General features: G+C 35.4%; 1 protein-coding gene across 1 annotated transcript in view; it reads right to left on the bottom strand.

The window, feature by feature from the left end:
* Window positions 1-3,091: 3,091 nt before the first annotated feature.
* Window positions 3,092-11,833, bottom strand: part of LOC140046954 (N-glycosylase/DNA lyase-like) — a 45,723-nt gene continuing 36,981 nt past the window's right edge. Inside the window, exons 2-5 of the mRNA XM_072091730.1 lie at window positions 4,502-5,156; window positions 4,180-4,374; window positions 3,931-3,981; window positions 3,092-3,652 (exon numbers count right to left, since the gene is read on the bottom strand). Of these exons, the coding sequence (XP_071947831.1) occupies window positions 3,518-3,652; window positions 3,931-3,981; window positions 4,180-4,374; window positions 4,502-5,156 (1,036 nt within the window). The 3' untranslated portion in view covers window positions 3,092-3,517. The remainder of the gene's footprint in view (window positions 3,653-3,930; window positions 3,982-4,179; window positions 4,375-4,501; window positions 5,157-11,833) is intronic.

Genomic DNA, 11,833 nt, shown 5'->3' with positions numbered 1-11,833 from the left:
CGTATTGTAAAATATTGATTGACGTCATGTACCGATACGAGGGCTACCCTTTTTCTACACGTAACCACCGCATCATTTCATAGAAAAACTTTCAATTTTTTGAGACGTCATGTACAGATACGAGGGCTACGCTTTTTCTACACGTAACCACCGCATCATTTCATATAAATTCCTATTACCAACCGATAACAGAATTTGTGGCACTTTCAAAATACTATGCTAATGTACTGTAGATCCTTTACATGCTACTGAATTTAACGTTAATTTAAATCCTGATTGGAACGGAAGTAGTAGCCGTAACTTCATAATAAATAGAGGGAAATATCCATGTGTTATAGGCCTAGGCCCTCAAGATTTCGTCTGATTACGGACACATGAAGGGTTTAAGCACATGCAGATCACATGTATTAAACGCGTCGAAAGTAGAATATCAGCATAAGTTTTGCTAATCGATAGTTTAATAATGGCATTGTTTACGTACAGATCCCAGATTTTGTCCTATGACCGAAAGTAAGTGTTTTAAGCACGACATTGCCGATCACGTGTTTATTGACCGATAAAATATAAGAATAACGTTTGCTAATCGATTGTTTACGTAAAAATATAAGTTAATTATGTTTTTTTTTAATGAACCAGACATTTCAAAACAATGGGAGTGACTAAAAGTACAATAAAACGCGTTTTTATCTCAGGATACGGTACTTAATGTGAACGTTTTACTCTTTTTAAAAATATGTTTAATGTAGCCGGTCCAATTACATTTCATTAATGAGTGATTGACAAAAAAAACTAAATTGGGCAAACTTGAGCGGCCTTGACCATCTAAAAGTATTAATATTCACATCCGTAATAAGATAACATTATGATGTACATTGCCGTACCTCAATAAAGCTTGGTTCCCAGTAGACACAACTCAAAGACATTTACGCAACGTAAGGCGTTTTCCAATCTCAAGCAATAATTATTGTTAGTGGTAATTTGTATAACCGCCCCACCCCCTGCCGTTTCAAATCCGGTTTAACACAAACCACGTGAAGTATAGTATTTATTTTATTAAATAATGACAAATAAGAAATAAACATTTTGCATATGCATTTTAAACTATAAAAAAATCTATAATTTTTGGAAACACGGGCGGGCGGGTTTGGGAGAAATGCGAGCGGGCGCAAACAATGTGTGTAGCTAATGTGCCATGACAATGCGCATTGCAACAGGCAACACATTATTTTCTAAATTGATATTGAACTTTATCGGAACCGGAAAAATTCTTACGGTTTCATTTTGTTAGATTTCATTGTCGTTTTTTGCTAAGTCAATAATTATAGGATACTGTAAATTATTAAGAATAAACTAGTTAACGTTTTGTAAAAATTACAGTCGTTTTACATAGAAATCTTAAAAGATATTTTTAATTATTTTTAAGACGAATACATTTTTATTATTTATTTGTCTTGAAGTCATATAGGCCCTAATTATTTATATTCGTTATTATTAAATTCTTCAAGAATTCGTGGTGATTCTGGGAGCGAAAGATTGGCGTCACGTTCTCAAACACCAACAGGTAGGTGTCGTTTCTTTGTCAACCATCAAATATTGTCAGTAACATCATTCGTGAATTTCACATTTATATATGTTGTTTGATTTACCTTGTACAGTTTTTGTTTTCTTCTTAACTTAAAGAGAGAAATGAGTCATCAGACATCAGGGCAAATGAAAAAGACAACAAGAAGAAAAACCAGCGGAAGCCAAAAAAGAGACAGGGAGAGAGGAGTCTCCTGGAAATTGCAAATCCATCCGGGAAGACTACTGTAGTCTTCTCCAACAACTACGTACCTCTAGTCTTTCTGGAAGGAATGTGAGCGAGGACGAACAATGCCAAGAAGCTTCTGATGAACGAACGACAAGTTTTCTACAAAGTCTTCGACCAGACAGGACGACGTTGATTAATCAACCTATGACGAGTGATATCCAATGTATCTTGGAAAATAATATTAATAATTCGAAGAAAAAAGAAATAATAGAACAAGTTCAAGAAGGAATCAAAGAGAGAACCAGAGGATTTTGAAACCACTGATAGACTAATTTGTTTCGAAGACACTGACATCATACCACAGCTCACGGCGTGATGCGTATCTTACAATGACCGAAATCGACCAATGGGGACAACGATCGAGTGACTTGGAACCCCTCAAAGTGGTTTCAAAAGCTGCCCGGAAAACCAACAAAAAAAAGTTTGCTTCAGGCAGAAACCAGGAAGGCAACACGCTGTAGAAGATTATTACATGCTTCATTACATCAACCACAAAATGTCCCCTAAGTCAACAGATTTTATTCAGCCCAGAAAAAATACTTTTGAATTCATGTTCAGCTGATATAATGTCTTTTAAAATTGAGGTAGGCCTAATTAAATTATGAAATGTAGAATTTTCCTATGTTTAATTGTTGTATATCTTGATCTATAAGGTATTACAGTAAAACAGGATTATATTTTGATTAATCAACCAATGACGAGTGACATACAGTGTATTTTGAAAAATAACATTGACCGACGAAGCTCGAAAAAAGAGAAGTTCAAGAATAAAGAAAAGAAGTCTAAAAAGAAGGAACCAAAGGAAACAGCAGATGATTTTTAAATTGTTGAAAGACTCGTCGAAGACACTGATTTCGAACGACAGCTCTCCATACCTGCACCACGGCGTGATGCGTATATCTCACCATGACCGAAATTGACCAATGGGGACAAAGATCGAGTGACTTGGAACTTTGTTATCATCATGCCGGGACATTTTAGAGGAAGTAGGCCTAGTGCAATGCAAATATTGTGTGAAGCTTAGAATATGATTTTACCTTATTTTGGTTATCTACCTCAAATCTTCAGTGAGAATATGCATGGAGTGCCAAGGAGAAATTAATTATGATGAAAAGTTGTACAATTACGTAAAGTGATTTGGAACCCCATGAATTAAATAAAATATATTAAAATATCTGCTTATAAAGGTTTATTTATTAAACAACAAAGTAGCAATAACAAGTAAAATTATCTCATGATTTAAAATGATATTAAAATAATCTTAATATTTTAATTACTTGATTAAAAAGTCTGTTTATTTTTTATTTTTGTTTGTTATTTTGTTACTGTTCATACCAGTAGTGAATAAATGTGTTATTAAACATTACATAATAAAAAGGATCAACTATTTTGATTATCTACCTAATATTAAAAACCACGTCTTCCATTTTTGATATGTTATCACAAATGGCTATTTCCAGTATAAATAAAGCAGTGTTCAGGAAAGCAACACACTTGACCAACATTTAAATCGGAAGAGATCCTTTAAAGCAAGCATCCTGTCACTCAAATTAGTAATAACAACAAAATTCCTGGTCTGGCTTGAACCTCAATGACTTCCCTTTTTCCTGTTTCCCCATTTCCTTCATCAATCCAGATTATCCCAAAGGAAATCATTTTCTATATTTAGTTTTTAATTTTCAGTTTTTTCTGTCAAAATATTTCCCTTTATTCTATCTCGGTTTTGATTCTCTTTGCTACTTCTTTCTCGGTTTTTACCAATTTTCTTGCCTGCCTTTTACGATTTTTCTGCTTTTCAGTAGTTGAACCATGTTCTCTCTTAATTTCTAATCCAGGTTCATGCTTCCATGAGAAAAAGCAATAATTTATAAATAAAATATAGTTGATCAAAATTGGATTATAGGCAAGATATTTCAGATTATACTAGGGCATCCTACAGCACACTCCTTAGATTGCCAAAAGGAAAGTTCTATTACCTTTTAAAATTCTGCAGAATTAAACTTTTTTGAGTGCTGCCCTCTCTTTATTTGCATTTATTCCACATAGTGGAAGAGGGCGCTATAATAGTACTGTACTTGATTTTTCTAGGAAACTGTGTTAAACAATGTAATTGCATTTACCTGTTTTTCTTGAAGTTCTTTGAATTTTCGAAGATCAGCACTGAAAAGAACCTAAAAAATAATGAACAAATGAATAGAATTTTAACTTGTGATACAAAGCAAGTACCGCAAACAATAGTACTCAATTTAAGCTAGTAAGTCACATGTTAGTATCTGTATAATGTGGTGTTTAGTATTCATATTTTTGGGGGACTAAAAGTTGAGAAATCACAATAATGTTGCATGGAAAATAATTTAAAGATTATTTACAGAGTGCGCCCATCCTGCATATTGTCCAAACAGCTGCCGGTAACAGTTCCCTATTTCCTGATAGACTTTGGCTGTTAATGATTTTGTTTTCGTCAACTTCGGCATGTAGTCGCGTGCAGTAATCTGCCATACATGTGTATCAACCGGGATAGCTTCAGTTTTGTCCAATGAAAACAAACACACACAATCTGCTACCTGTAATAAAGGATTAAAAGTATAAACAACAATCAAATTGATTGGAAAATCGAAGTATGTGCAATCTAAATTTTAGCTAACAGATTCTGAAGCATACGTAACATTGATGAAAACAATTATAATTAACCTTTGGTCCGACGCCCTTAAGTTTCAATAGTGATTCCTTAGCTTCAGCATACGTAACGTTTCTTAAAGATTTCACCCATTCAGTTCCGCCATTCTGCATTATGAAATCAGCTGAGCTGCTGATGTAACCAGCTCTGTATCCAAATCCTAGCTTCCTAAGCTTCGTTTCAACATCTGGCCCAGTAAGGCAGGCTGCATCTGGAAAAGAATACCACTTTTCGCCATCCATTTCCATCAGCATGTCTCCATAATTGGTGCACATTGCTTCAACCATACCAGTAATGCGAGAGATGTTGTTGTTTGATGAACAAATAAATGAAATTAGGTTTTCTGTTGGGTCTATGCGTAGTGTTCTGACGCCAACAAACTTTGAAGCAATCTTTGAAAAGTTTGAATCAGCTTTGGACCATTGATCGTATAAATCTTTTAACGAGGTGTTTAATTGAAAGTAATCTTTAAGAATGTCTTCATCCGTAAGTTGAAATTTGGTCTTTGTTGTTGCATGTGTGGTAACTCTGCATTTGTTAGACAGTTTGTGTTTTGGTGTTTCTGGTCGGTTAACTTCATATAGTACGTCGCCTTCATTGGTTTGTGTCAACGTCCAGACGCCACCAGCCAAGACACTACGAAAAACACCTGGTTTGATTTCTTTCCATCTGAAACAAAATTAATGAAAGAAAAACGATTATTACCACTAGCGAATATATATTTGATTCCAGCTAGCAGTAGAATGCTCATTTAACCGCTGAAACACTGTTTTTTTTTAACTTCACAAGTCACTTTTGTAGCAAGCATTTTGCAAATCTGCTGCAATTTCCACTATCCACGTTAAATTATGTACTTTTTGTTTTAATTAAGAAGTTTTTTCTTTTGTTCCTGTTCTATTGTTTTCGATCCACCTGTATCAAATCTGCATAGCCAGGTACTATAAGTAAGCTAGGCTTGGCTAGAAGAGAGCATTTTTAAGTAATACCATACCAATGCCAATCTGTGAAATAATTATTAACAAAGGTTTTTCAGTGGATTCATGTTCTAATGGCTTGCATCCCAAGTTATCCCAAAAAATTCCTCCGTGAATTTTGAGCTGGGGAAAGGGGGTAATTTTGAGGTCAAAGGTCATTTGTTGTCACATTAGAGATACGTCTGTTATTCTTTTAATAACATTGTGAATTTTAAATGTACCTCATTTTATTTAGTATCAAATTTAGCTTATTAAATTAAACAAATATTTGTTTACTTGATATAGGTTAATTACGCATTTTACTATAACATTGTAGTGATAGCATAAATAAATAAACAATTGATATAGTGATATAGGTAGGCTTCATTGTTTGCCATAATTAATAAACTGTGTTGGACTTCCGAGGTCTAGGCCTAGTGGAAAGTAAATTCATGTGGGATGTCATTATTATTTACTAGTTAGACAAAATCGGCCTGGGCCGGCCTATATGAAGTTTCTAGAATGTGATTTGATCAAGAGTATTGTCTTTGTGCTAGGCCTAGTGGGACAAAATATAGTTAACGCCTCAGGGCCAACCTGCAAGGTGCCTATTCATTTAGGATTAGCACTTGTAATAGACCACAGGTTTGCTTCGAAATGGCTGGTAAATGTGCTACATAAACTTGGGTACTGTTCGAGTTATAGCGAAATGTCAAATTATAAGTACACCTACTTAAACACTTATGCTGAGGGTGAAACTAACAGCAGTGATGGTGGAACACCTTTAGAAGAGAACAGATTGCAACAGTTTGTTGGTGATAATATTGACCATGACATTACACTGAATGGACATGTTGGGTTCCATGCAATGGGGTTAATCGAAATCGTCACTCCAGAAAACCAAAGTGTTCAAAAAATGAACAACTCTAAGAGAGTACCAATGTCATATCAAAAGTAGGGATAAAAGCAGCAGCAACCTACAGTAGTTGTCCAAAAGAGTTCCATGGGTTGTTATCATAAAAGTTTAAACCGTATAATGATATCATATGTTCTTCCAGAACTGGTAGGTCTGTTTACATGCATACACAATACCAAGGAACTACTGAGAAGTAAACTATCAGATATTTGCCAATCATCAACAGTAACCCTAATGAGTTATCGACCATCTTCAGTACTTTGACTTTCTGTATCACACACACTACCTGCAGTGGTCACATTTGACCAACCCCTCTATATAAAAGCATGTCAGATACAACAGGAAAAGAATCTTCCAGTCGTCCTAAGATTAGGTGGATTCCATATGTTAAAGAGCTATCTTGGATGTATCGGTAACATAATGAAGGGATCTGGCTTACAGTAGATGAAATTCTTGGAATCGAATATGGACAAGTAACAACAAAGCATGTGTTATCTGGAGGTGCATACTCAAAGGCACTGTGAGCCCATTTCCTCACTGATGCAGCATTAATGTATCAAATGCTCAATGATGATAATAAAAGTAGCATCCCAGTTGCAGTTACTGATCCAGATCTCATGAAAATTAAAATTTCAGAGGTTTCATCTTCAAGAACAGGCCAGTTATGGGTCCAGTACCACAACATGATTACTACAATTATGCATTTCATTAAGGCAGAAAGACTAAGTGACTGGAATTTGCACCTTGCCACAGTTAGAGCAATGCTACCAATTTTTGCTGCAGCGGGGCATACAAAATATGCAAAATGCAGTCGGTTGTATTTGCAGCAGATGTTACAACTAAACGCAGATCATCATACATTGTATAAGAAGTTTGAAGATGGTTACCACACCACACGATATTCAGAAAATAAGTATGGAGGAGTATGGTCTGACCTGACAATTGAACAGACATTAATGAGGTTTTCTAAATCTTCTGGCGGTCTCATTCATGGACGCATGAGGAATACTGGGTCAGCTGATGTCTTGTGGGTGTGGACTCTTTCATATCTATCGGAATTGCGTACGTTGTTCGATTCAAGACTTGGCATAAATGACATGAAAACCGTTCATACAGAATGTGGGGAATCTCGTATGAAGAAGGACTTTGAAACATTTAAGTGTTTTGTAGAGTGGTTTAGAGGGCATAACCCCTTTGAGAGATGTGAGGATAATGAATGCATCAAGTCTTTATCGACTGGATTAACAACAACAGATATGAATGAAGTTAACTGTGAACGAGCATACTCAATTGGAACAGCGATACAGAAATCTATGGATGACAAAACATACAATGATACAATGTCCAAATCCAAGCAATTAAAACCATTGAGTTCTCTAGAAATGCCCATCAAAGTTGATAGCAAAAAGATCCACGTTGAAAAAACCATTATGTTCACTCGTCTAGCATTACTAGCAGAACGTGATGGAATAAATGAAGACTTATTCAAGTAAGAACTCACTCCTGTGCCTACCGCATTATTTCTTATTGACAGAACTATGAGGAAAGTGGACAAAGCAGCATTTGGACGTAGCATGAAAGATACAAATGTTGTAAATTCAGAAAGTCTGAACATAGGAGCAACTATCATTGATGGAGGATGGCTCTTACATCAAGTTCCATGGGAATTGAATTATTCGTACAGCCACATTTGTCACAACTATCTGAGCTACATAAGAAAAAGATACTGTAACTGTGTTATAATGTTTGATGGTTATCCATCAATACCTACAACCAAAGACCATGAGCATTTCAGAAGAATGAAAGGTAAAAGTTCATGTAGAGTAATCGACATCAGAGGTGACCTAATCTGTCAGAACAGTAAACAAAAGAAGATGCTGACACAAAAATAGTAAAAGTTGCAGTTGAGACCAGAGTACCTAATGGGAAAAATATCATGGTAGTTGCAGATGACACTGATGTTCTTGTTTTATTGTGCTAGTGTACCACAGTAAATACGACAATATAGTTTTGAAAACATCGAATGAAATGTATTTAGTGAAAAGTCTTCAAAACAAAATTGAAAATGCCGAAAAGTTTCTTTTCACATATGCATGGTCAGGTTGTGATACTACATCTTCCATTTTTGGAACATTAAGCTCAGTACAGCAAGATACAGATGTTATTCCAAGCAAGCTGTGAAAGGCAAAATAATACCAGACAAGTTGCCTCCCAGTAGTGGATCCACTAAACAACATTCACAAACACAAATGTTATTGTTATTGATGCTGTAGGAAGTGTAATGGACTGTGTTCAAATGGTCAAAAGAAATGTGAAGATTCTGAAGAATCTGATTTAGATCATTAAAGAGAACATCAGGAGACATAATTAACTTTTTGGAATAGGGATACATTATATAGAAGAACGAAATATGAGGTCAGGAGACATAATTAACTTTTTGGGATAGGGATACATTATATACAAGAATGAAATATGTGAGGTCAGGAGACATAATTGACTTTTTGGGATAGGGATAAATTATATACAAGAACAAAATATGTGAGGTCAGGAGACATAATTAACTTTTTGGGATAGGAATAAATTATATACAAGAACGAAATATATGAGGTCAGGAGACATAATTAACTTTTTGAGATAGGGATAAATTATATACAAGAACAAAATATGTGAGATCAGGAGACATAATTGACTTTTTGGGATAGGGATAAATTATATACAAGAACGAAATATGTGAGGTCAGGAGACATAATTGACTTTTTGGGATAGGGATAAATTTACAAGAACGAAATATGTGAGGTCAGGAGACATAATTAACTTTTTGAGATAGGGATAAATTATATACAAGAACAAAATATGTGAGGTCAGGAGACATAATTAACTTTTTGGGATAGGGAAACATTATATACAAGAATGAAATATGTGAGGTCAGGAGACATAATTAACTTTTTGAGATAGGGATAAATTATATACAAGAACAAAATATGTGAGGTCAGGAGACATAATTAACTTTTTGGGATAGGGAAACATTATATACAAGAATGAAATATGTGAGGTCAGGAGACATAATTAACTTTTTGGGGTAGGGATAAATTATATACAAGAATGAAATATGTGAGGTCAGGAGACATAATTGACTTTTTGAGATAGGGATAAATTATATACAAGAACGAAATATATGAGGTCAGGAGACATAATTAACTTTTTGGGGTACTGTAGGGGTAAATTATATACAAGAACTAAATATGTGAGGTCAGGAGACATAATTCACTTTTTGGGATAGGGATACATTATATACAAGAACGAAATATGTGAGGTCAGGAGACATAATTAACTTTTTGGAATAGGGATACATTATCAAGAACGAAATATGTGAGGTCAGGAGATATTGAAATATTTGATTGGGATAAATGTTTTTCAGCATTGAATAAAGCTTTTTGGTTAATAAGTAAAGCATATTCATATCTTGTAATAAAGTCTCTACTTCTTCAGAATTACAACTTCATGACTAAGGTTATGATTTTCTAGGACCAAGGATCGCCGAGATACACATGTTATATGCCTTATATGGTCAAAGGTAGATTTCCACCATTTCTAATGGATTTTTGAAAAAAAACTTCATGATAGGAAATATAAATATGTATATAAGGAACATTTTGGTGCAAAAATTAAGTCTCTCGGACCAACGGTTGCTGAGATACACATGTTTTATACCTTAAAAGGTCAAAGGTCATTTTCCACCATTTCTAATGGATTTTTGAAAAAATATTTCATTATAGGAAATATAAATATGTATATAAGAAACATTTTGGTGCAAAAACTAAATCTCTCAGGCCAATGGTTACTGAGATAGTGTCACAGGAATTGTAAGGTCAAAGGTCAGATTTAACCATTTTCCCCATCCCCTAATGTCTGGAGGAATTTTTTGGTGTATGAATCTGCAAAAAAACCTTTGTTAATAAATTTTTTCACAGAAAATCAAGATATTCCCTAACTAATTGGACATTATACCTTATTGGATACTACTGTACCTTGTTGAAATTGAATTGTTGGATACTCCTTGTATTGCTGTTGTTTTGTTTATTATATGTGATTGGTGGTTTGTATTGTTGTATAGTCCCTAGGGTGGATAAAACAGGGGGGTGGTGTTGCAATTTTGTTTAAGCCTACCTTAGTTGTAAACATGTAAACATTATTGTTATTCCACTGTTTTTTAATTGTGCTCTTTCTCTGGTTTGTACAGTAGGCGCTAATAAATTTGCTTTGAAGGAGCACAACATTTAATACGTGATACCGCTCCCCGGAGACCCAGGTACCCGGACAAGCGCAAAGACCAACCACAGTCTCCATTGACTGGCAACAAATGGAGCGTCATCACCATCACTGTAATGATATTAATTGATAAAACTAGTATAGCTCTTGATAAGACACATAACATGGTGATACAATCGTATACTTGGAATACATTAAAGTTATACAGTAGTTTAAAGATAAGTTTTATAATCCTATTATTAACTAGGCGAAACTAAGAGGCGTACGTTATTCGTTCAGGATAGAAAAGTGCTAGGCTAGATTACTGTTGTGGGCATGTGCTGGTGAACGGTTGAACCGCCTATCACGATACGGCTAGTTTAGTTAGTGCGTGGTAAAGTAGTCGGTATCTTGCTTCACAAGCGACTGTCCTAGACACTTGGAAACCTGCTGTTCCAGCAAACGGTGATGTCCCTGCCCAGCCAGCAGAAAAAATTAATTTGAGGCTTATACAAAGCCCAAAGGAAACAAAATACGAGCTACTGTTGAATTTAACAACAGAATTCAAAGAGATGGGAGAAACCTTTAACAACTTTCTTACAGACATGCGTGTACTGGTTAAGGCATGCGGGTTTAAAGAGGAAGACAGAATGTTACGGGACGCCATCGTCCTGCGGTCAAAGCATGCACGAGTGCAGGAAAGGCGTCTAGAGGAAGGTGATGAGCTGACACTGGCGAAAGCAATACAAATTGGCCTGACACATGAAACATCGCAAACTAGTCTCAGTGTAATGAGCAACGACAAAACCCGTAGACATGGTGAGGTCACATAGAAGGTCACAAAAAACTGGCGGGCATAACAACAAACACAGACCTACCAATGAAAAAAAATGCCAACGATGTGGTACAACACATCCTCCAAAGTCATGCCCAGCATGGGGTAAAAAATGTAATAAATGTCATGGTCTCAACCACTGGGCCAAGTGTTGTCGAACCAAATCAGTCAAATCACTGTATTTAGTTCTAGTTCCACAGTATCTAGGAGAAGATCTATTTCTTCAATTGGTGGTGTAGAAGTGCCATTCAAATTAGATACTGGAGCACAGGTAAATATCCTCCCTGCTAATTTCTACAGAAAGCTGATAGATAAACCTCCACTTGACAGATCTGATGTAAAAATTAGTGGATACTCCGGTACCATTATACCGATAGATGGTAGCTGTACTACT

Source organism: Antedon mediterranea, chromosome 4 (genome assembly GCF_964355755.1).
Source record: "Antedon mediterranea chromosome 4, ecAntMedi1.1, whole genome shotgun sequence".
NCBI lineage: Eukaryota > Metazoa > Echinodermata > Crinoidea > Comatulida > Antedonidae > Antedon > Antedon mediterranea.
Note: the sequence above shows the minus strand (reverse complement) of the source record. Positions and strands in the feature narration are given on the sequence as shown.